The following is a 19,266-nucleotide window of genomic DNA, read 5'->3' on the forward strand; positions in this document are numbered from 1 at the left end:
CGATACACCTGGCAGCAGGGGCGTGGTTTATGTGGGGCGGGGCTCCGACGGGGGCGTGGCCAGTAGTGCCCGCCGACCCCACGCCGCTGGTCCCTCCGTGGCTCCGGTTCCCACCGCGGTGCCCCCGTCGGACCGGGACCTTCCCGGTGCCTTCCCGGTGCYGGGCGCCGSCTACCCKCTCTCCCTTTCTCCGGGGCTGCCGGCAGCCGCACAATCCGCCGGGCTAGGCTGTGCCCGCCGTGCACCGGGACCTGGATACGGTCTCTCCCTTCTGCGCGGTCCTGGGGCCTCTCAGCGCCGCTGGTTCCCAGCCCGAACCGCGGCCCGGCTCCTCCCGGCCCTGAGGCACCATCTAGTGGCGCCGCCCGGCCCGGGCCCGGGTCAGCTCCAGGCGCGCGGGTCAGCCCGGGCCGGCCCCGCCGGTTTTTCGGGCCCCGGGGCCACGCGTGTCCCCGATGGGTAGCCCCGGCTGGGAGGCTGCATTGGAATCACCGACACTAATGAGGCTGCTCGGCGGCGCCGGCTCCCGCCACAGGGACTCCCTGCCGCGGCTGGTTCTGGGGAGCGCCGGGAGCTGCTCCAGGCTCCCCGTGGGGCCGGCGGGGCTTGGCCGGGAGCAGCCGGTGCCGAGGAGCGAGCGGAGGGGCAGGCGGCGGCATGGCCCCGGCTCCGGGGTGGCGGCTGCGGGCCGGGGGCTTCCGCAGGAACTGGTCCCCCCACGCCGCCSCAGCGCTGGGCTGGGAGCGGTACCGGCCCCGGCGGGAGGCGGAGAGGCGCGGCGTGGACCTGATCGCTGTCACCGCAGGAAAGCGGCCCCGCGGGACAAGGGATGACGGGGGGCTCATCCCCAGGTGCGGACAGGGGCAAGGGAAGGGGAGGAGGGGGCAGCAGCCATCACCAGCTTCTCTCACACCTACAGCACAGGGATCCCCTGGCTGGCCCCCGTGTCTCTCCTCTCTTGGGGCAGTAGGTGACTCTGGGAGGGTTTGGGAGTCCGGGGCAGAGCCCCACCACTTCCCTGGACGGGGCAATGATGGGGGACGACCCCTATCTCCAAGGCACTGCTACCACCAGCATCCTGTGCACCTGTCCCGGTGCAGCGCTGGGAGGGTGGTGAATGTAGGTGGCTGAACCACCATCACGGTGGAGGACACCAGGGACWGCCCTCCGGGAGACCTGCTGTGCCYGTGAAGCTGCTACGGGACCCCCTTCCTGCTCCTTCCCTGCTGCAGGCAGAGTCTGGGCCACAAAGGGTTACGCAAGGCACCCTGGAGTGACACAACTGCCACCAGCCCCGAAGCTCAGCTCCTTCCTGGTCGGATCCGAGGCTCGGTGAGTGCCCAACTCTGTCCTCCGGGATCTGTCGGCCGTGCTTTCTGGCTTTCAGCCCTTCTTTCACCGGGCAACTGTCCATGCTTTGTCYCTCTCTGGGTGGCTCTAGTACCCGGTGATCCTCCTGGAGCTCTGCCCCATGGCAGGGAGATATCCCGGAGGATCGCAACTCCATGCCCCGGGGCTGGAGGACGTGCCTCTATCCTGCTGATTTACACACGRTCCGGAACAGCTCTTCCAGAGGCTGATTCCCAGGGCAGGATAGGGCTCCGTGGATGGGAGTGGGATAGAGCAGCTACTGGAGGGATCCGGGACTCCAGTGCTGCATGGCCAGAACTAGACAAGGGACGAGTGGTTTTGCAGCACTGGCTGAAAGCAGGGACCTCGCTCGCTGATTCCAGGAAGACTTTTGAGGTCTCAGGATGTGGATGCCTGTCAGTGAAGGCAGGTTGGGAAACATGGTGCAGTTGGCTGTGGAGCACAGCTGGGGTGGACAGGGATAAATGATCCCCCAACTCGTTAGTGTCCCCATGGCGGGCATTGCTGGTGGTATCACCTGAGCCAGGCACAGCCCCTGAACTGGAGACCTGGCAGTCAGATGAGCAGCCCCAGCACAGCCCAGCTTTGTTTGGTTTTAGAACCCTTAGGAGATGCTGCCATGGTCCATGTGTGGGGCAGTGTGGGGCTCCCAGTGCTGCCGGTGCCCGGTGATGGGTGTGTCGAGCTGGGCCCTGGTCAGCTCTGCCCAGATACTGCCTCTCCCTGCGGGGCCATTCCAGGTGCGGGCTGGTTTCTGTCGGAAACCGGCTGAGCCGGCTCCTCCTGCTGCCAGCCTCCGGCCTTTGACTGGGGCAGGCCCYGCGCCAGGTCTTGGGGGGAGATTGGGGACAGGGACAGGTGTTGGTGGCACCGTGGGCACTGAGGGTGCTGCTGACGATATGGGAGTTGCTGCTAGCCCCATGCTGCTCCTGCCAGTGCCCAGAGAGAGCAACGGGTGGCAGTAGGATGCAGGTTTGTGGCCAGTTTGTGGCCCCCCCAGTGATGGGACTGTAGTGGGAGCCAGATGGGRATAGTGAGAGGCACTGAGCTGCTGTCACCACCCTAGGGAGAGGGATGATCYTGGCTGCCCCAGGTTGGTGTTGCTTGGCTCAGGACATCACCTACAGGTGTTCAGTAGCATGAATGACACTGGCGACACAGCTGAAACAACCCCAGTGCCACACTGGGAGTTCCTGTCTAATTACCAGCTTTCCCAGTGCCAGTACAGGACAGTGGGTGCTGCCCATCCCCAGTTACCCCCTGGTCCTGCGTGTCCCTGGGTGGCAGGGAAGCACTTGGCTTGGTTTCAGGTGACGCAGAGAGGACTCTGCCCTCCACGCCTGTGGCTGCAGCCCGCCCAATGGGTGAATGATTACCCTGGGCCTCCCCCAGCCCTCCCGGGGCTGCAGTGAGCTGTGTCTCGTTTCGGGGGCTCTACCAGCTCTCGTTTCAGGGTCTGAGTTGGCTGTGCAGCACTGCTCCTTGTGCTGGGGCTGAGCTGCCGCACTTGCCCAGGCTGGCTGCCCACTGCCAGATTCCTGATGTGGCATCCCCCCTGACATTGGCCATGGGGCCTCCCAGTACCACCAAAGCTGCCCCATGGCTAATTCCTGAAGGGGTTTTTGCGGTTTAGAGCTCCCTGTGGCACCAGTGTGGGGATCCCTGTCTGGGCTTGAGGGTGGCTGTGCTGCCTTGTGGGGCTGTCATGAATGAGCACAGGCACTCCAGAGCCCTTGGGCACCACAGGAACTGGGRGTCTTCAGTTTGRAGAAGAGGATGCTYGGGGACCTCATTGCTYTCTGCAGCTTCCGAAAGGAGATTGTAGTGAGGTCAGGATCAGCCTCTTCTGCCGTGTCTCAAGTGACAGAACCAGAGGAAATGAASCAGGGGAGGTTCAGATTAGATACTAGATGTTTTTTTCACTGAAAGAGTGGTCAGGCAATGGAATAAGTTGMTCARGGAGGTACYGGARTCACCATCCCTGGAAGCATTCAAGAGATGTCTTAATGTGGCACTTGGGGACATAGTTTAGGYGTGATTATGGTGGTCTTGGGGTAACAGTTGGACTTGATGATCTTGAAGGCCTCTTCCTGCCTTGATGATTCTGRGATTCTGTGAGGCYCTGATCAAAGTGGCTTYTTCCCTGTCCCACCCCRTGGGAACTGATGGGAGGCTCTGGTCCHACTGTTTCCCACACACGTGGGCACGTCTGTCTGGGTTCATGCTCACATTCCCTCCAGGGAGCCAGGACTTGCTGGAGATCTCTGGGCCTATCCCARAAGTTCAGCCCTCAGCCTGTCAGTCAGGCTCATCTGTTCTAGGTGGAAAACATTGGATCTGGGAAAAACACAGGGAAACCAAATGGTGAAACTGGGGCAGTGGTGCTGCCAAACCAGCTGGCAGAGCTGCTGGAGCCCAGAGCAGGTGGACAGGCACTGAAACACCATCCAAAGCAGCGCCCCAAGGTCCGCTCGCTCCAGGGGAACAGAGCGGAGTGAGACCACAAGGATGGCATGGACAGGGGGTCCCGACCATGGAGATGGGTCCTGTCCTTGCCCTGTGTGAAACCTCCCCTTCCATGGACGCATGCCTGAGGGGGCAGATATGGACCCCCAGCAGGGAGATTGGATGGTGCACAGAGGCAGCTCTGGGCTCAGAGCCATGCAGGGTTRGGCTGGGGTGTGACACAGCTGCCAGTCCTGGTGTCCTGGCACTATGGAGCTCTGTCCCCTGCAGCTTCACAGTCCCCAGTGCTTGTGGCTCAGCTTTGCTGCTGCTCTTTGTTGCAGCCCGATGTTGGATTGAGGAAGGGGCCAGCAGCTGCAGAGAGAAGCCGAAGCCGGTCGGAGCCCCCTCGCCGGCCAGCTGCCACCRCCACTCCCCCCAGCTTGGGCTGGTGGGTGCCCACCATGGAGGAGATGGTGATCTGGGAGCAGCACACAGTGACGCTGAGCAAGGCGAGTATGGCCCAGGGTGGCCCTGCTGTGGGAGGGGATGGGGTCTGTGGGGTCAACTCGGCCTGAGCCCCCTCTGCCCACCCCCACTAGGACCCTCACCGGGGCTTTGGCTTTGCTGTCTCTGGAGGCCGTGACCGTCCCAACAGGACAACTGGGGACACAGCAGTGTTTGTTTCGGATGTGGTGTCCGGGGGACCAGCGATGGGTCAGCTCCAGTGAGTGCACGGGGATGTGGGGACACACGGGGTGCCCACTGCCAGTGAGGGTGGGAAAGATGGAGAATTGTTCCTGCTGGGACAGGGCCATGCACCACTGTTGCCCTGGCTGGCTGGAATGGGTCCCTTGGGGTACACTCGCCATACCACCAGCTCCCTGGCTGAAAGCTGTATCCAGGGCAGAGTTACAGCTGCATCTTCCCTCCCAGGAGGAAGGATCACATCGTGATGGTGAATGGCCTTTCCATGGAGAACGTCCCATCCTCCTTCGCCATCCAGACACTTAAAACCTGCGGCAAGATCGCCAACATTGTGGGTGTGCTTTGTGGTGGGATGGGGGCTGCTTTGTGCTCATACTGTGCCTGTCCCCATCCCAGCTCCCCTGTCCCACACACACCAGGGCTCGGGAATTGCTGCAGGGACATGTGGCAGAGACAGCCATACCCACCATCCTCTCCTGCTCRCTTTGCATCCACAGACGCTGAAAAGACCGAGGAAGGTTCAGCTGCCTGTGAGCAAGAGCAGCCCTGGSTCCCCTGCTGTGCCCCGGCACTACGACTCGGATGAGGGCTACAGGCTGCACTGCTCCCRGGATGACCTGGACCACAACCAGGGCTACGATGGGGACTCCTCCAGTGAGAGGAGCTCTGGTCACGACCACGATGACAATCGCCACCACAAGCCAGTGTCACGGAGCCGGAGGCGAAGCCAGGACAGCAGCCACCAGATGCAGAGTGGCTCGGATCGGAGAGGCCGCAGCCGGCATCACTCTGCCAATGCCTTTGGCAAAGATGGGGACACCAATGGGCTGGCCTTGGTGTCGGGCTTCAAACGGCTGCCACGCCAGGATGTGCCAATGAAGCCCATCACATCAGTCCTGGTGAAGCAGAARCAGAGTGAAGGTGAGGCCCTCCTGCTCCTGCTGTCCCTGGGTCTTGTTGACTCATTTTTGGCCATGCCTTCCTCCAGGGAGGTGGTGATGTCAGAGTGGGTGCCAGGGCCTGGCTGCAGTAAGGGGASAGTGCATGCCATGCCTGGTGCTCTAAACCTCCTGTGCTCAGCCTGGGGTTGCAGAGCTCAGCTTGCCAGTGCCCCAAGAGGAGCAGGGGCTTGTGGGCATGGTGCTGAGGGGGGATCTTGGGTGGGTCCTGCATCTACCTGGCTCTGCCACCATCACAGCTCTCTCTGATACAGAGTATGGCCTGAAGCTGGGGAGTCAGCTCTTCATCAAGCACATAGTGGAGAGTGGGCTGGCAGCCAAGGACAACTCCTTGCAGGAGGGAGACCTCATCCTGAAGGTACGGGGGCCCCTGGGGGGCACAGCACTCATTGGGGGTCTCATCTGCCCCTTTAGAGGGCTCATCCCTGCAGGGGCCAGTCATGGCCATGCTGGAGGCAGCTCTGTCTGGTGCTCACTCCCTGCCACAGACCCTCTGCTTGTCCTGGGGACCCTGCGAGGGCTCTCAGGGCCCAGCTCCCTGGCATGCCAGGGCTAGTGGCATGTCCTTGCTGGCACAGTGACCATGGTGTGTGGTCCCCCTCTGTGTGTCCATGTCCCCAAACAYGGAGGTGTTTGTCAGGTGAAACGATGCTTGAAGTATTTGGGGAGGAGGAAATAAAGGGAGGGAGACCCTTTGTTTGCACATCTGGTCCAGACAGACCTGTGGCTGCTGGGAGCTGCTGCCAAAGTGACACTGGGGCAAAGAGAAGGGATTACATCCCACAGTCTGCTGGGAAAAGCTGCTGCCACTCAGGGAGATCCCAGCCCTAGGACTTGGTGGGGCCTGGCTCTTGGTGGCCAGCGCATGGAAGGACAATGGTGGGCCAAGGGCACAGGGAAACTGAGCTTCAGGTGTCTGAGGGGTCTGTGGAGCTCCTGCCTCTGGACAGGGCCCCAGGCAGATGGAAGTGGGTGTTAATTAGCTGTGCTAATGTTTCCTCTGTACAGAATGAGGTCACACTAGGAGGCAGCCAGGAACAGAGACACAAGATAGGTGAAGCTTCAGATGGCTGAGGCTGGGCTGGAGRGGCTGGRAAKGGACCAGGAAGATGGCAGTCAGAGGATCCCATCCCCATGGGGCATTCCTGGGGGTGGCTTTCTCAGGAGCACATGCCCTGAGGCCTCCCACTCTGCCCCTCCAGATCAATGGGGTGGCCAGCCAGGACATGTCCTTGGCTGAAACCCAGCAGCTCATTGAGCGGACAGAGGGGATCCTGACCTTGCTCATCCTGCGGGACCACCGGCAGTTCCTGGTCAGAATCGCTGATGTGGACAGCCAGAGCGACAGCTCCCGGATGGATGGTGAGGGGACACGGTGTGGGGCCAGGGCTGAGTACACAGCACGGGGCTGCCAGCTCACTGATGCATCTGCCCTCCTGTTGCTGCAGATATCTCTGACATCGACTCTGAGCTGTCCCACCCGCCATCTCCAGAGGCCTCTCCACAACCTCCAGCTGCTGCCASGACAAATTCACCACCGTAAGGCCCACACTGTCCCCATGAGGTCCTCTGTCCCCTGGCAGATCCTGCTGTGCTCTCCACTTGTTTGGGCATGCCAGTTCTCCATTGCCAGTTTCCCTGGAGGTGGTACTGCCATCCCCAGCTTGCTCTGCAGTCTCCACTGCCCCCTTGACACTGCCTGCCTGTGCCCTGCCTAAATCCTGCCYGACCTTGTTCCAGGGAGAGGAGACGATCTGACAGGCCTGTGGCCGAGGTGACTGTAGCCGATGCTCGAGGCCCGGGTGAGTGSACTGGACACTGAGGGTGCTCCAGGCTCCTGTGCATCTCCACTGCCCAAAGCTCTGGCAGAGCTGTGCCAGGGCTCCCTGTGCTTTGGCACAGCCACTGCCGCTCCTGGACTAGCTCTCCTTCCTGCAGACCTTCTGGAAGCTGTGGAGGGGGATGGCCACAGCCTCCACACCAGCCCCACAGCCCGAGCTGCCCACAAGGAGGGGTATGTGTGTGAGAGGCATGGGGAATGGCTGGAGGACATGGGGAGCTGCTCTGGCACAGAGCTGGGGTCACAGGGTCACTTACTCTGTGCTGTCCTTGCACGTCACCACTGGGCTGACAGTACTTCCTTGTGGCAGGTACAGCACCAACTCCAGGCTGGTGCGGTTTGTGAAGGCCCAGAGCGTGGGGCTGCGGCTGACAGGTGGCAATGATGTGGGCATCTTCGTGTCGAGYGTGCAGGAGGGGAGCCTGGCTGACAGCCAGGGCGTCCGGGAAGGTGACCAGATCCTACAGGTACGTGGCACTGAAAATGCTCCACATGCTGCTGCACCTGGACCGGCTCCAGCCCTTTTGGGTCCAATACCTTCCTAGAGTATCACCTCCAGAGTGACCAACTCCCTCTCCCACTGCCCCGGGCACTGCTGTCCCTGGGTCCCCTGCTGGTCCCCATGCCCTCTGTCCTGCTGGCAGGACCATGTCCAAGTGYTTCTCTGTGGCAGGTGAATGACACCAGTTTCCAGAACCTGACCCGTGAGGAGGCTGTGGAATATCTCATGGCCCTGCCCCCAGGCGAGGAGGTCACGCTGTGGACCCAGAGCAAGCAAGACAGTGAGTGATGACAAGACTCATCTTGGGCTTGTGCCTCTCCCATCCTCTGTCTCTTCTGGGCATCAGACCTGCTGGACTTGCCATGGTCCTTCCTGCCCCCGCAGGGTGCTCCTTCTACCTCCTCCACAGCTGATGGGAGGGGACCAGACCATCGTGGCCCTATTTGTGCCTTGGCTTTCTGGAGCACAGAGGCTTTCTGGCACCATTGCTCAGGTGGAGAGGCCAGTGTGTGCTGGGGCGGGTCAGATCCTGCTATCCCCGGCATGCCTGGGGGGAAAAGATGTCCCTAATACCCTCCTTAGCAGCAAGGTTTACTATGGAGCCTCCCAGCCAGCCTAGTGCCTTCCCAAATCTCTTCAGCATCTTCCTCCTCAGCCTCCTCATATTTCCCTGAATGGTACCTCTTGCCCTGGGCTCCAGTTTATAGGAAGATGATCTCGTCCAACGTGGGTGACTCATTCTACATCCGGACGCACTTTGACTTTGAGAAGGACACRCCATCAGGGCTCAGCTTTGTCCGTGGGGACGTGTTCCATGTGCTGGACACCATGTACCGGGGCAGGCTGGGGAGCTGGCTGGCTGTGCGCATGGGCAGGGACCTGCAGGAGCAGGACAAGGGYATCATCCCCAACCGGAGCAGGTAGGGATGGAGCTGGGAACAGCCCTGAGATGAGCAGAGCTGGGGAAGGCTCCCACATGAGCTGGGGACRTGGATGGTGGGCTCAGTGAGAGGCAGGGCAACCACTGGTGGAGCARTGGTGGGAAGCATGAGCTGGTGAAATCCCTTCCCGGGTGATGGGGCAGCTGATGGTCAAGTTGTCCAAACTTCTCAGAGAGAGGTCTACCACAGCCTCACCTGGCTGTGCCACTGAGCAGGGGTGCCAAATTCTGACCTGCTCCTCRGCCAGAGACAAGGTGGGGGTAAACSCAGAGACTGCARGTCCTGAGCCCTCTCCTTGYCCAGGGCCGAGCAGATCGCCAGCCTGGAGTCAGTGCTGAAAGCCACGTCTGGTGCCAACCCCTCTGGGGCACGGGCTGAGTTTTGGAAGCTGCGGGGCTTGCGGGGCGCCAAGAAGATACTGCGGAAGAGCCGGGAGGACTTGTCTGCCCTCACAAAGCAGGGTCGCTACCCACCATATGAGAGGGTGGTCCTGAAGGAAGGTGGGCACCAGGACACCCTGACCCACCTCGGGGACGTTGGCCCTGGCACTGCCTGCTGCCGGTGCTGGTGGGGCCCTCCTCTCCTGGGAGGAGCAGGGGAAGTCACAGGCTGTGGGCACTGTGAGGGGCAGGGCTGGGTGCCCAGGTGCTGGCAGCTCTGCCCTCTCCCCACCTGCCCCTCTGTCCTCTCACAGCCAGCTTCAAGCGGCCAGTGGTGATCCTGGGCCCCATCGCAGACATYGCTGTGCAGAAGCTGAGCAGGGAACACCCTGAGCTGTTTGAAATCGCCCGTAAGTGTCCCCAYACTGGGGAGAAAATTATATCCAGCAKCCAGACCCACAGAATCCAGGARCTGTGRGAGTTCTTTACCTGTCACAGGCTCCCTCCCTGTGACACCCCAACACTTTGTTCATTTACCCTCTCCCCTCCTCTCCCTGAGGGACACAGCCCTGGGGCCRGGTATAGCCATGCCCAGCCTGGGGCTGTCAGAAGTGCAATTGCTCTCATGTCCCATCTTTGTCCTGCAGCSAGCGTGCCCCGAGATGGAGCATCATCCAAGGTCATCAAGCTGGACTCGGTGCGGCTGATTGCAGAAAAGGTGAGACCTTTCCCGTKTCCTTGGAGCCAGCTGGGGTCTGTGGAAAGCCCATGGCCCCCACGCCTGCTCCCTGCAGGGCTGATGGCTGTGCCCTGCCCCAGAACAAGCACGCCTTGCTGGACATCACGCCCTCAGCTGTGGAGCGCCTCAACTACGTGCAATACTACCCAGTGGTGGTGTTCTGCGAGCCCGAGAGCCGGCAGGGCATCAAGGCCATGCGGCAGTGGCTGGCACCCGACTCCAGGAAGAGCTCCMGGCGCCTCTTTGCCCAGGCCAACAAGATGAAGAAGTATTGCAGCCACCTCTTCACGGCCACCATCAGCCTCAGCAGTGGCAGCAAYGCCTGGTACGAGCAGATCCAGGATATCATAAGGACACAGCAAAGCCAGCCTGTCTGGACAACAGCAGAGCAGGTATGGGGCATGGGCTCTCTGTGGGGAGGATTGGCCTCCTGGGGCTGCAGCCAGGCAGGTGATGGGGCCACAAGTGTCCCCTGCCATGGCAGGAGTCCCATGTCTCTGTCATTCCCACTCTGCAGGCAGATGTAGCACCTGAGGACAGTCTGGACCTGCTGAACCCACCGAGCATGGCCTCAGGCTACCTGACRTGTGACAGCCGCGCCAACAGCGACTATGATGACACAGATGGTGAGGCGAGCGCCTACACCGATGGCGAGGCAGAGGATGCCTACGACCAGCCCGGACTGGCCCGCTCCTCTGAGCCAGCACAGCTGGCCCTGAGCCATGGCCTGGACTCTTCTGAGCCAGCACAGCTGGCCCCAAGCCACAACCTAAGCGAGCAGGTGGGTTCCCCCAGAATGCTGCAGGGGCCTGGTGGGGCACAAGAGGGTGGCACAGTGCCTGGCTCTCGGGGGTAACTCCCATCCTCGTGGTGCAGGCAGTGTGTCACCTCTGGCTGCTGCAGGGTCCAGCTGTGTGCCTGTGCCCACTTCTGGGTGTCCAGGGACAAATGCCCCAGGCTGGGGCACAGCCCCTGCCCTGCCCCTGACTGTCCCCTGCTCTCCCCCAGGTGCCCAAGCAGCCGCGGCAGGGCCGGCGCTATGACAGCATCAGGTACCCTGTGCCCTGGGACTGCAGGGATGGGGTGACAGACAGCACAGGGCTGGGGACAGCCCTGGCAGGGCACTGTCCCTGTCACCCAGAACCATCACCACCCTTCTGTCCCCCAGGGAATATGAGCACGAGGCGGTGAGGAGGAGGTTCACCCGGGCCAGGGATGACTCAGATGAGGATGAAGGCTACGARTGGGGCCCAGCCACAGATGTGTAGTGGCACTGGAGGACAGTCCCTCTGGGCCAGCCCTCCCACAGCCCTGCTGCAGGTGACAGCTCAGGTAGTACCATGGTGGCYGGGCTGGGCCCAATCCTGCTGTAGTCTGCCTCACCAAGTGCTTGCACCACCATGTGCCTTCTTCCCTTTTGGCCACAGCCACTGCTTCTGGAATAAAAGGGATGTTTGGATCAGGACTGGCTGTTTCTGGGCATGCTGGGTGGCAGCACGCAGGGGACACTGTGCAGCAGGGTGGCCTTGCTGGGAGCCAGGCACTGCCCTGGTCAGTGGGCCTGGCACTGCTGCAGCCTCGGGTTGTGCCCCCCAGAGTTGAGCCTCGTCTGCTGCAGCCTTGCCGTGGCTCCTCAAATGCAGCCTCCTGTATTTCCCAAAATTTTTATTTTTACATCAACCAAGCACACAGGCACCACCAGGTCAGCTCTGCTGTGGCCCTGCAGGCCCAGAGAGCTGCTCAKAAAAAGGCACATCCTGGGAGAATCCCTGGGCTCACAGCCTCCCACACCCTGGGATGTGGGGCTGGGCAGTGCCATGTTCCCTTCTGCTGCTCCAAGGGCCGTGGCTCTGGGCCGGGCTGTGCATGCAGAGCGGCTCAGGGCAGCACCAGGGAAAAGGTTCCCAGCKTGGTTCCCAGCTTGGTGGAATGGGTCTAATGGAGAGTTTGTTTGCACCCCAAGAGGCCCCTGGCCAAACCAGGGGAGAAGAGGAGCTTGCAAGAGTGCTTCTGCCCTTAAGGCTGAGTCTAGAAGCTTCTGAGTGTCCTTTAGGGGTGCCAGCTTGCACCCACACATGGGTGTGCAGGGGCAGTGCTGCTCTGAGGCTGTGCTGGGCCGAGCTCTGGAGCCAAGCTGTGCTTTCAGCACTGTCCCCAGCTCAGGAAAGGCACCGTTGGTGAGTGTAAAAGCACAACCTGCAGTGACTGGATGGGGGGAACTTCCCTATGGGGTTCCCTCTCTGGCCAGCACCAGGCCAAGGCGAGGGAYTTTGTGCAGCAACAGGACAGGCACTGTGCAGGCACTGTGTGGTGGGGAGAGGTGATTGGAGAGTGGGAGGTGCCCAGACYGTGGCACCACAGGCCTTGATGCTGCTCAGGTTGGGTATCAGCCCSCAGAGTCTCCCACTGTGTCCTGAGTAAAACCAAAGAGTTGCAGGCTCAGTCCCTGCCGAGGGCTCTGATGCAGGGCTGGGGCAGAAGGCAGAGCTCTTCCTGCCCTTGCTGCCCCAGGCTCGCTCCTGCCTGTCCCAGGCACAGGGGCTCAGAGGAACAGGGGCTGCTCCTGCCCCGTCAGCAGGCGGTACGTGGAAGCCGGCATGGTCTTGATGTGGACCTAGGCAGAGAGGCACGGATCAGAGGCCCCAGCCAGACTGGAGAGTGCTGTTGCCCAGCTCCAAGCCCAGCAGCTCACCTCACTGACCGCCTCGGTGAGCATCTGGATGATCTTCTCGTGGGGTGTGGCCACCACGCTCTGCCCGTTGATCTCRATGATGCGGTGCCCCACACGGATGCCGCCCCGTTCCGCGATGCCCCCACGCATCAGGCTGCAGATCTGGGAGTGGGGAGTGCTGTGAGAGCAGAACTGTGCCCTGGGTCACCACTGCCCTGAACCCACACACCCTGCAGTCCAAGGCAGAGCTCTGGACTGGGGTGCCACCTCTTCCAGCCCCTGGGCAAGCAGTGAGGGCAGGAATGTCCCTGTGCATTGCTGCCACCAGAGCGATGTGCTGAGCTGAGGCAAGGGGAGCCCCTAGGATTTTGTCCCCCGGCTGATGGGGTGTGGCTGCCCCACTCACCAAACCCTCTTGCTCCTCTCAGGTCTGCRCTGCAGATCCTGAGCTTTCCTTGGGGCATCAGGAGAGACCCACACCTCCAGTCCCAGGGGACCTCCAGCCATTGTGTGAGGTGGTCGTGCCACTCACCCACCCAGCTCCCACTGAGCCCAGGAATGCCCTTCTGTGCCTACCCAAGAGCAGGGAGTGGCTGAAGCACTGAGGACAATGGCCAGAAAGCCAGGAAGAAGCCACCACGCCAAAAGCAAACAGCTACAGAGCACCAGGGAGCGGTATACAACCACTGGCACTGCAGAAGGGCAGGGAGGAGCCTTTTGCTGTGCACAGCAGAGCCCTGGGACCCCTGGGCCTGGGCAAGCACATGGAGCTGGGCACTGGTCCCTGGACACTGCTGGTCCCTCAGGCAGACCCCTTCCATCCCACAGGCACTCACCACACCATTTTCAATGCAGAAGCCCAGCTGGTACTTGGAGTCGGGGCGGCGGATGACAGCCGTGGTGACGGGGGGACAGTGCACAATGTTCAGTGTCACCTCAGTCTGGTGCTTCAGCTCCTGGAAGGTCGGAGRGGGCTCAGTCAGATTTTGGTGACCTATCTGGACTGGCTGAGGGGCGATGGAGCCATGTTGCTCATGTGAGCACTGAGAATTAACTATCTGTTTTTAATGGGGAAACTGAGATACACAAAGGGATACCACAAATACAAATCCAGGGACAAGAACTTATAAACCCAGCCCTGTCCCTGAGGCCATGCTGTCCTTGCTTTCAGTTCCTTCCTGAGGAGAGGCAGATGATGCAACAGGTTCCCTTCAGGACAGRTGCCTGCCTCCTCCACCCTCCTCCTCAAGCAGGGCCACATCAAGTGCAGTCCCCAGCTTTGTCCCTGCCTTGCTCCCAAGCACTTTGAGCAGGAACTGCCACAGCCTGCAGGACAGGTATGGCCCCTGCACAGCTGGGGGCCCTGGGGCAATCCTGGCATCACAGACCCTCCCCATCTCTTTCCTTGGGTGAGGCAGGAGGTCACCCTGCCCCGGCTCACCCGGATGATGCTCTGGCAGGTGCCCAGGGGCAGACCCACCAGGCTGGTCCCATTGACTGACATGAGGCGATCCCCGATGCTCAGCTCGCCTGATCGCTCTGCAGGGCCCCCGTGCATCAGGTTGGCGATGACCACAGTGGGCAGGATGGAGCCCCAGCCCGACTCCACAATGGCAATGCCCAGGATCTCCCCCTTCTGCTTCCGGATGCAGACCTGGCGGAAGGGAGCGTGGGTTATGGTCATAATCTCCACCAGAGTCGTGGAGCACATGTCCCAGCCCACAGCTGCACTCAGAGCTGGCTGCAGTGGGACCTGGTTTTGCAGAGAGCACCTCAGCTGCTCAGGGAGCCATGAAGTGGGTGACACAGAGGTGCCAGTGGGTTCCCCACGTTGTCCCCACCCCCCARAGCAGCTCTTACGTCCTTGCAGTTCTCCTGTCGGGAGAAGTGGGTCAGCTCTGCGTTGTACTGCTCCTGGTCCTCGAGGGCACGGCTGTACTGGCGCGGGCTCAGCTCACTGGGGTCGATGCTGTTGGCCTCCAGGAAGCGCTGGTAAGCCACACCAAACGCCTGCCCRATGGCCTGGGCGATGACCTGGGCCTGGGGAAGGATAGGGGCTGTTCCTACCATGGCTCAGAGCTGGAGCCAACAGCTCCCAGTGCCCTGCAGTGCCCAGCACAGGAACAAGCCCTGGGAGCTCTGGGGCATCCTGACTCCTTTCCCTGCACGGAGCCAACCCTCACCCCCACTTTGCTTGCTGGGCTGCTGTGTATCACAGAGGTGCTCAGGCGGGGCTCCTGCCCTCTCCCATGTGGGAAGGGAAGGGGTGTCTGCTGCAGCCCCAGCCTAGAACATCCAGTTATTACAGTGGGATGGGGCTCAGGTCCCCAGGGCCATTCTCCCACCCCAGGGCCCCATGTGTCGCCTCACATCAGCTGAGTGGAAGACGTGGCAGATCATCTTGTAGAGCCGCTTCTCCTCCGCCACCTCCGAGCGCCGTGGCAGCTTCCGGCGCGCCATGAGCACCAYGAGGGAGCCGATGTCRGCGATGTAGGAGATGGTCTGCAGGGAGTGATCCATCATGGCCTCCTGCCAAGGGAGACACAGGGTYACAGAGAGCTCAGCCCCCTCTGGGCCATCAGACTGTGAGGACAGCCAGGAGCCCGCTAGCACTGCAAGCAGGAAGGGTCTGGCCACAGCGCTGGGATGTGGCACGTGCTGGGCAGAAAACATGACCATGCCAAAAGGCACAAACAGATCCTTCATCAGGGACTCATCTGTGTCCTTGGGTGCTGCTGGGGGACAGGACAGCTCTTCCCTCTTAGTACAGTGCAGAAACTAATCCTGAGGCAAGGAGCTCYCATATTTGAAACCTGGGTTCCCCAGAGCTTGGTCTGGGATGCCAGCTGGTCTACAGGGCGCAGGTTGCAAGGGAAACCTTGTGCAGCCACACAGAGAGACAAGGACACAACACAGAATAGCTACAGTGACACGTCCCCTCCCAGACGTGTGTCCTCATCTGCAGGTCGTACCTGGGCACRGCCCTGCTGGTGTGGGAGCAAAGCTGAGATCCTGAGACCAAACAGGAACGATGCAGCAGCCCCAGAGCCACGTGAGTGCTGCTGTTGCTGCTCACCTGCGTGTCAGCCGTGAGCACCTTGATCCTCTGTGTGGAGACAAACAGATCCACCTCCGTCATGGGCTGGGACTCCCCCTCGGGTGCCTGCACAACAATGGAGAGGTCACAGGATGCCACTGGCACCCAGCCCCACAACCAGGTGCCCCCAGGCAGATCCCGAGCGCTGCCCCACACCCAGAGCCATGGTCCCCATCCATCCTGCACCTTGATCCTGTCCACGGCCTCCTGGGCTTGTGCCATGCGGACGCTGGTCGGGGGGTTCCTCTCTGAGGCCAGCTGCGTGGAGCCCAGGTACTTGGCTCCAAAAATCACACCATCCAGCAGGTCCGCTGGGTCACAAGGGCCTGGAACTGAGACATTGGAAGGGACTSAGCAGGGACTGCTCCCCTACCCCTAAAACTGGGTTTAGTTTTAACTCCTGCTGCCCGTTAGCTGTATTCCTACACATCATGAAGCAGCTCAGTGCTTGGGACACGGGCACCTGGCATACCCACAGCTGCTCCCCCCTTCCCTTCACCTGATATCCCTTTCTCTCAAGTGCCCCCCTCCCTGATCCCTGAAGCACCTCAATTTCCTCAGCAAAGGGTCAAGCCACCTGGAACCTGCAGCCACATTCCCACTCTGGATAGATGCAGAGCTGGCTGYCCCCTCCCCGACTGGGACCCCTGACCGCCACCATTCCAAGCAGGTGGGTAGGGACTCCTGGAGGCTTTTGCTACTTGAAAACAGAAGCAACTCACCCTCCTTGAAGGCTGGGCAGGATGATGGGGGTTCCTTATTCTGTAAAGCAATGAGAAAGCAAGTGAGGCTGTGGCTGAGACCTCAGGGATTCAGCCTGCCTGGCCCTGGAGCAGTGGGAAAGCAAGGGCAGGGCACAGGGATGGGGGAAATGGCACAGGATCCCAGGGCTGAGCAGGGAAAAGGAGGGTCCTTGGCTTGTAGTGGAGACAGCGCAAGGTCCTGGGGCAGGAGAGGAGGATGACACAGGATCCCAGCATCAGAGGGGCTGTTTGGACCCACCAGCCTCTGCCCCATGGCACACTTGAATCAGCCAGCCATGCAAGCATGCATTGAGAGCAGTAGCAGCCAAAGCTGGTACCAGGGGGTCTTGTCTTGGCATTCTCACAGCGTGAGGAAAGACCTGTAAGACCTGAGGAAAGTCACCCCTGGCTCCCCTTTGCCTCCATCCCAGAGCCCAGGAGGGAGCAGAGCGCAGGAGCACATCCTGGCTCTTGCTGCCCCATTGCAGCCCAAGGCACGATGCACTCACGGTCACAACACCCTGAGGCGGCTGCTCTGCCCCGGGTGCCGAAGAGGGAGGCAGGGCTGGCCACACCAGCTCCGGGGAACCTTCCCGAGCGCCCTCGCAGGCAGAATCGTCCTCGCAAAGCCCCTSTCCGTAACACCAGCTGCCAGAATATACTTCCTCCGAGCTCTCTGGCCTCCCCAGCCCTTCAGGCTTCTCCACAGTGGCTGGTTCCTCCTGAGCCTGCAGCATCTCCAGGTTGGTGCCAGCCAGGACATCAGAGCAGGCYAAGGGGGTCTCGGTGCTGGCCTCGGGCAGTCCCCCCTCGTAGCACAGGAGGCTGAGCAGGTCCTCCCGGTCGACCTCAGCAAAGAGCAGCCCGTGGCAGGGCCGGGCGCAGGCAGGGTGCTGGGGGCAGCACGGACGCGTCGCCAGGCCCCGGCCCGTGGCCACATGCAGCGGGCACGGCCGGCACCTGCCTGGGCACTGCCCGCGGCCCCGAACACCGGCACCCGCCGGGGACGGCGCGYCCTGCTCCGGGCCGGACGGGCGGTCGCGGAGCTTGGGGTCGAGGGTCTCGAGCTGGGCTAGCAGCCCCTGGATCTCCGAGGGCTCGTCCTCCGCATCCTCMACCCACTCGGCCCCGCCCGGGCGGGCGCTGGGCTCGGGGGTCTCATCCAGCTCCATKCCCGCGGGGTAGAGGCCGCCGGGGCTCCGGGGATGCGCTGTGGCCCGAGAGGCGCTCCCAGCGCTGGGCTCCCAGCGGGCAGAGCCCTGCGGCTCCGACCGCACCGCCTCCGCCTCCATCGCCCGCCCCGAGCCCCGGCACAGCTCGGTCCGTCCTGCGCCTCTCGAGAGCTCCGCGGCTGCGGTGAGCCCCGAGCCGGGCCCTGGCCCCTCCGGCCCGGGATCGCTGCCGGGCTGCGGGGCTGTGCGGGAGGGCTCCTCCGGCCGCTCATCCCCCGCACGGCSCCCGGGGACGTCCGGCCCGTCCTCCGTGTCCATAGACGGCGGCTCCGCGGCCTCATCGCTGCCGCCGCCGGTGGCGGGGAGCGCGGCCACCTGGAAGTCCATGGTGGTGCCGCTGTCCATGGGGGCGGGGGTGGGGGCGGCCCGGGCCGGGCGGACTCTGTCGCTGCGGGCGCCACCGGCCCGGGACGGGACGGGACGGGACGGGACGGGACGGTCCCGCCGCCGCTTCCGTTGGCCCCGCGCAGGCGCAGCCCCGCCCCGCTCCCGCCGTGCCCCGCTCCCATGGCCGCCCGGGGGCTGCTGAGGGCGGCGGGTGATGTCCTCCGGGCCTCGGCCCGCGGCTACGCCAAGAAACCCGGTGAGACCCGCACGGCCACCGACCCCGCTCTGCGGCCCCGCGTCCCTCTGTGCCCCGGCCCCGCGCTCCTCGACCCCGGTCCTGCCCTGCCCGCGCTCCCTGCCCCGTGTCCCTCCGTGTCCCCCCGTGTCCCGGTACCCGGCCCCGAGCCCGTCCCGGTGATGCCGTCGCCCCAGCTTTATTCGCCGTGCTCCCCGCTCCCACCCCCGGCCTCGGCCCCGCTCCCACCCCCGGCCCCGTTCCCGCCCCACGATGCCCTTGCCTCCGGGTCCCCGTCCCTTCCCCGTCTGTGTCCTTGTCCCTGGGTACATGCCCCGCCCTGACCCTGCCCTTGTCCCCACAGCCACCAAGGCGAAGGGCAAGGGTGTGCCGAAGGAGGCGTTGAAGGGGCCCGAGGTGTGCACGGACCCCACCATGCTCGCCACCCACGCCATGGGAGTCAACTACTTCAAGGAGGGTCCGGAGGTTGCCCTGAAACCCGACTCCGAGTACCCCGACTGGTGGGTGCTGCYCCATCCCCTCTGTGTCCCGACAGAGGTGCCATCCCGAGTGCACAGAGTTGTGAAGAGGGACAGGGAAGTGCTCTGGGAGGAGGCAGCTGTCCCTCTGTAACCCAGACACCTTCCCCAGGGTCAGGAGAGAGGAGTGGGTGCACTGTTGATGTGGGGGTGAGGGATCTGCACATCCTTGTCACTCATATCCATTGCTCCATCCCATGCTTGTCTCTTCACCCTGCTTTCCACAGCCTCACATCCTCTGCATTTACCCCCAGGCTCTTTAAAATCCACCTCGGGCCCCCCAGGAAGCTGGAGGAGCTGGACTCCGACTCGCTCGAGTACTGGAGACGCCTGCGGAAATACAACACATGGCAGCGCAACAAGTTGAAGAAGGGCAAGAAGCTGTAGGTGCTGCYGAGCTTGGGGCTGCCCCATGTGCCAGCACAGGGGGCACTGGGACCCACCCTGACTTTTTGTTTCTTTTTCTTGCTGTAAATAAGAAATAAATCCCTGGTGAGGCTGATACCTGTTAAAAAAAAGGCTGTGACAAACCCAGAC

The 19,266-nt window shown here is 62.3% G+C and overlaps 3 protein-coding genes across 4 annotated transcripts; 2 read left to right on the plus strand and 1 right to left on the minus strand.

The window, feature by feature from the left end:
* Window positions 1-92: 92 nt before the first annotated feature.
* On the plus strand, window positions 93-11,362 carry TJP3 (tight junction protein 3). Of its 2 annotated transcripts, XM_057376835.1 has the most exons (21): window positions 95-851; window positions 1,233-1,332; window positions 4,161-4,328; window positions 4,419-4,543; window positions 4,753-4,855; window positions 5,022-5,445; window positions 5,738-5,841; window positions 6,686-6,845; window positions 6,932-7,022; window positions 7,224-7,285; window positions 7,422-7,497; window positions 7,634-7,790; window positions 7,997-8,105; window positions 8,526-8,745; window positions 9,070-9,266; window positions 9,461-9,556; window positions 9,794-9,864; window positions 9,966-10,277; window positions 10,403-10,666; window positions 10,894-10,937; window positions 11,054-11,362. In XM_057376835.1, the coding sequence occupies exons 1-21, from the start codon at window positions 658-660 to the stop codon at window positions 11,151-11,153; spliced, it is 3,177 nt and encodes a 1,058-aa protein (XP_057232818.1). In that variant the 5' UTR covers window positions 95-657; the 3' UTR covers window positions 11,154-11,362. The 2 variants fall into 2 exon arrangements, with proteins under 2 accessions (XP_057232817.1, XP_057232818.1); XM_057376834.1 differs by having other exon boundaries at window positions 93-851; window positions 10,894-11,153.
* A 173-nt stretch (window positions 11,363-11,535) lies between these two features.
* Window positions 11,536-18,059, minus strand: APBA3 (amyloid beta precursor protein binding family A member 3). Its single transcript, XM_057376836.1, has 10 exons — window positions 16,906-18,059; window positions 16,376-16,415; window positions 15,840-15,985; window positions 15,633-15,719; window positions 14,927-15,085; window positions 14,417-14,596; window positions 13,998-14,210; window positions 13,393-13,512; window positions 12,578-12,718; window positions 11,536-12,499 (listed from the first exon to the last, which is right to left on the minus strand). The coding sequence occupies exons 1-10, from the start codon at window positions 17,971-17,973 to the stop codon at window positions 12,428-12,430; spliced, it is 2,226 nt and encodes a 741-aa protein (XP_057232819.1). The 5' UTR covers window positions 17,974-18,059; the 3' UTR covers window positions 11,536-12,427.
* Window positions 18,060-18,101: 42 nt separating this feature from the next.
* On the plus strand, window positions 18,102-19,231 carry MRPL54 (mitochondrial ribosomal protein L54). Its single transcript, XM_057376837.1, has 3 exons — window positions 18,102-18,211; window positions 18,555-18,711; window positions 18,984-19,231. The coding sequence occupies exons 1-3, from the start codon at window positions 18,136-18,138 to the stop codon at window positions 19,114-19,116; spliced, it is 366 nt and encodes a 121-aa protein (XP_057232820.1). The 5' UTR covers window positions 18,102-18,135; the 3' UTR covers window positions 19,117-19,231.
* Window positions 19,232-19,266: the final 35 nt, after the last annotated feature.

The sequence above is a fragment of the Malurus melanocephalus genome, unplaced genomic scaffold (genome assembly GCF_030028575.1).
Source record: "Malurus melanocephalus ecotype Western Australia unplaced genomic scaffold, MMel_1.1 scaffold_293, whole genome shotgun sequence".
NCBI lineage: Eukaryota > Metazoa > Chordata > Aves > Passeriformes > Maluridae > Malurus > Malurus melanocephalus.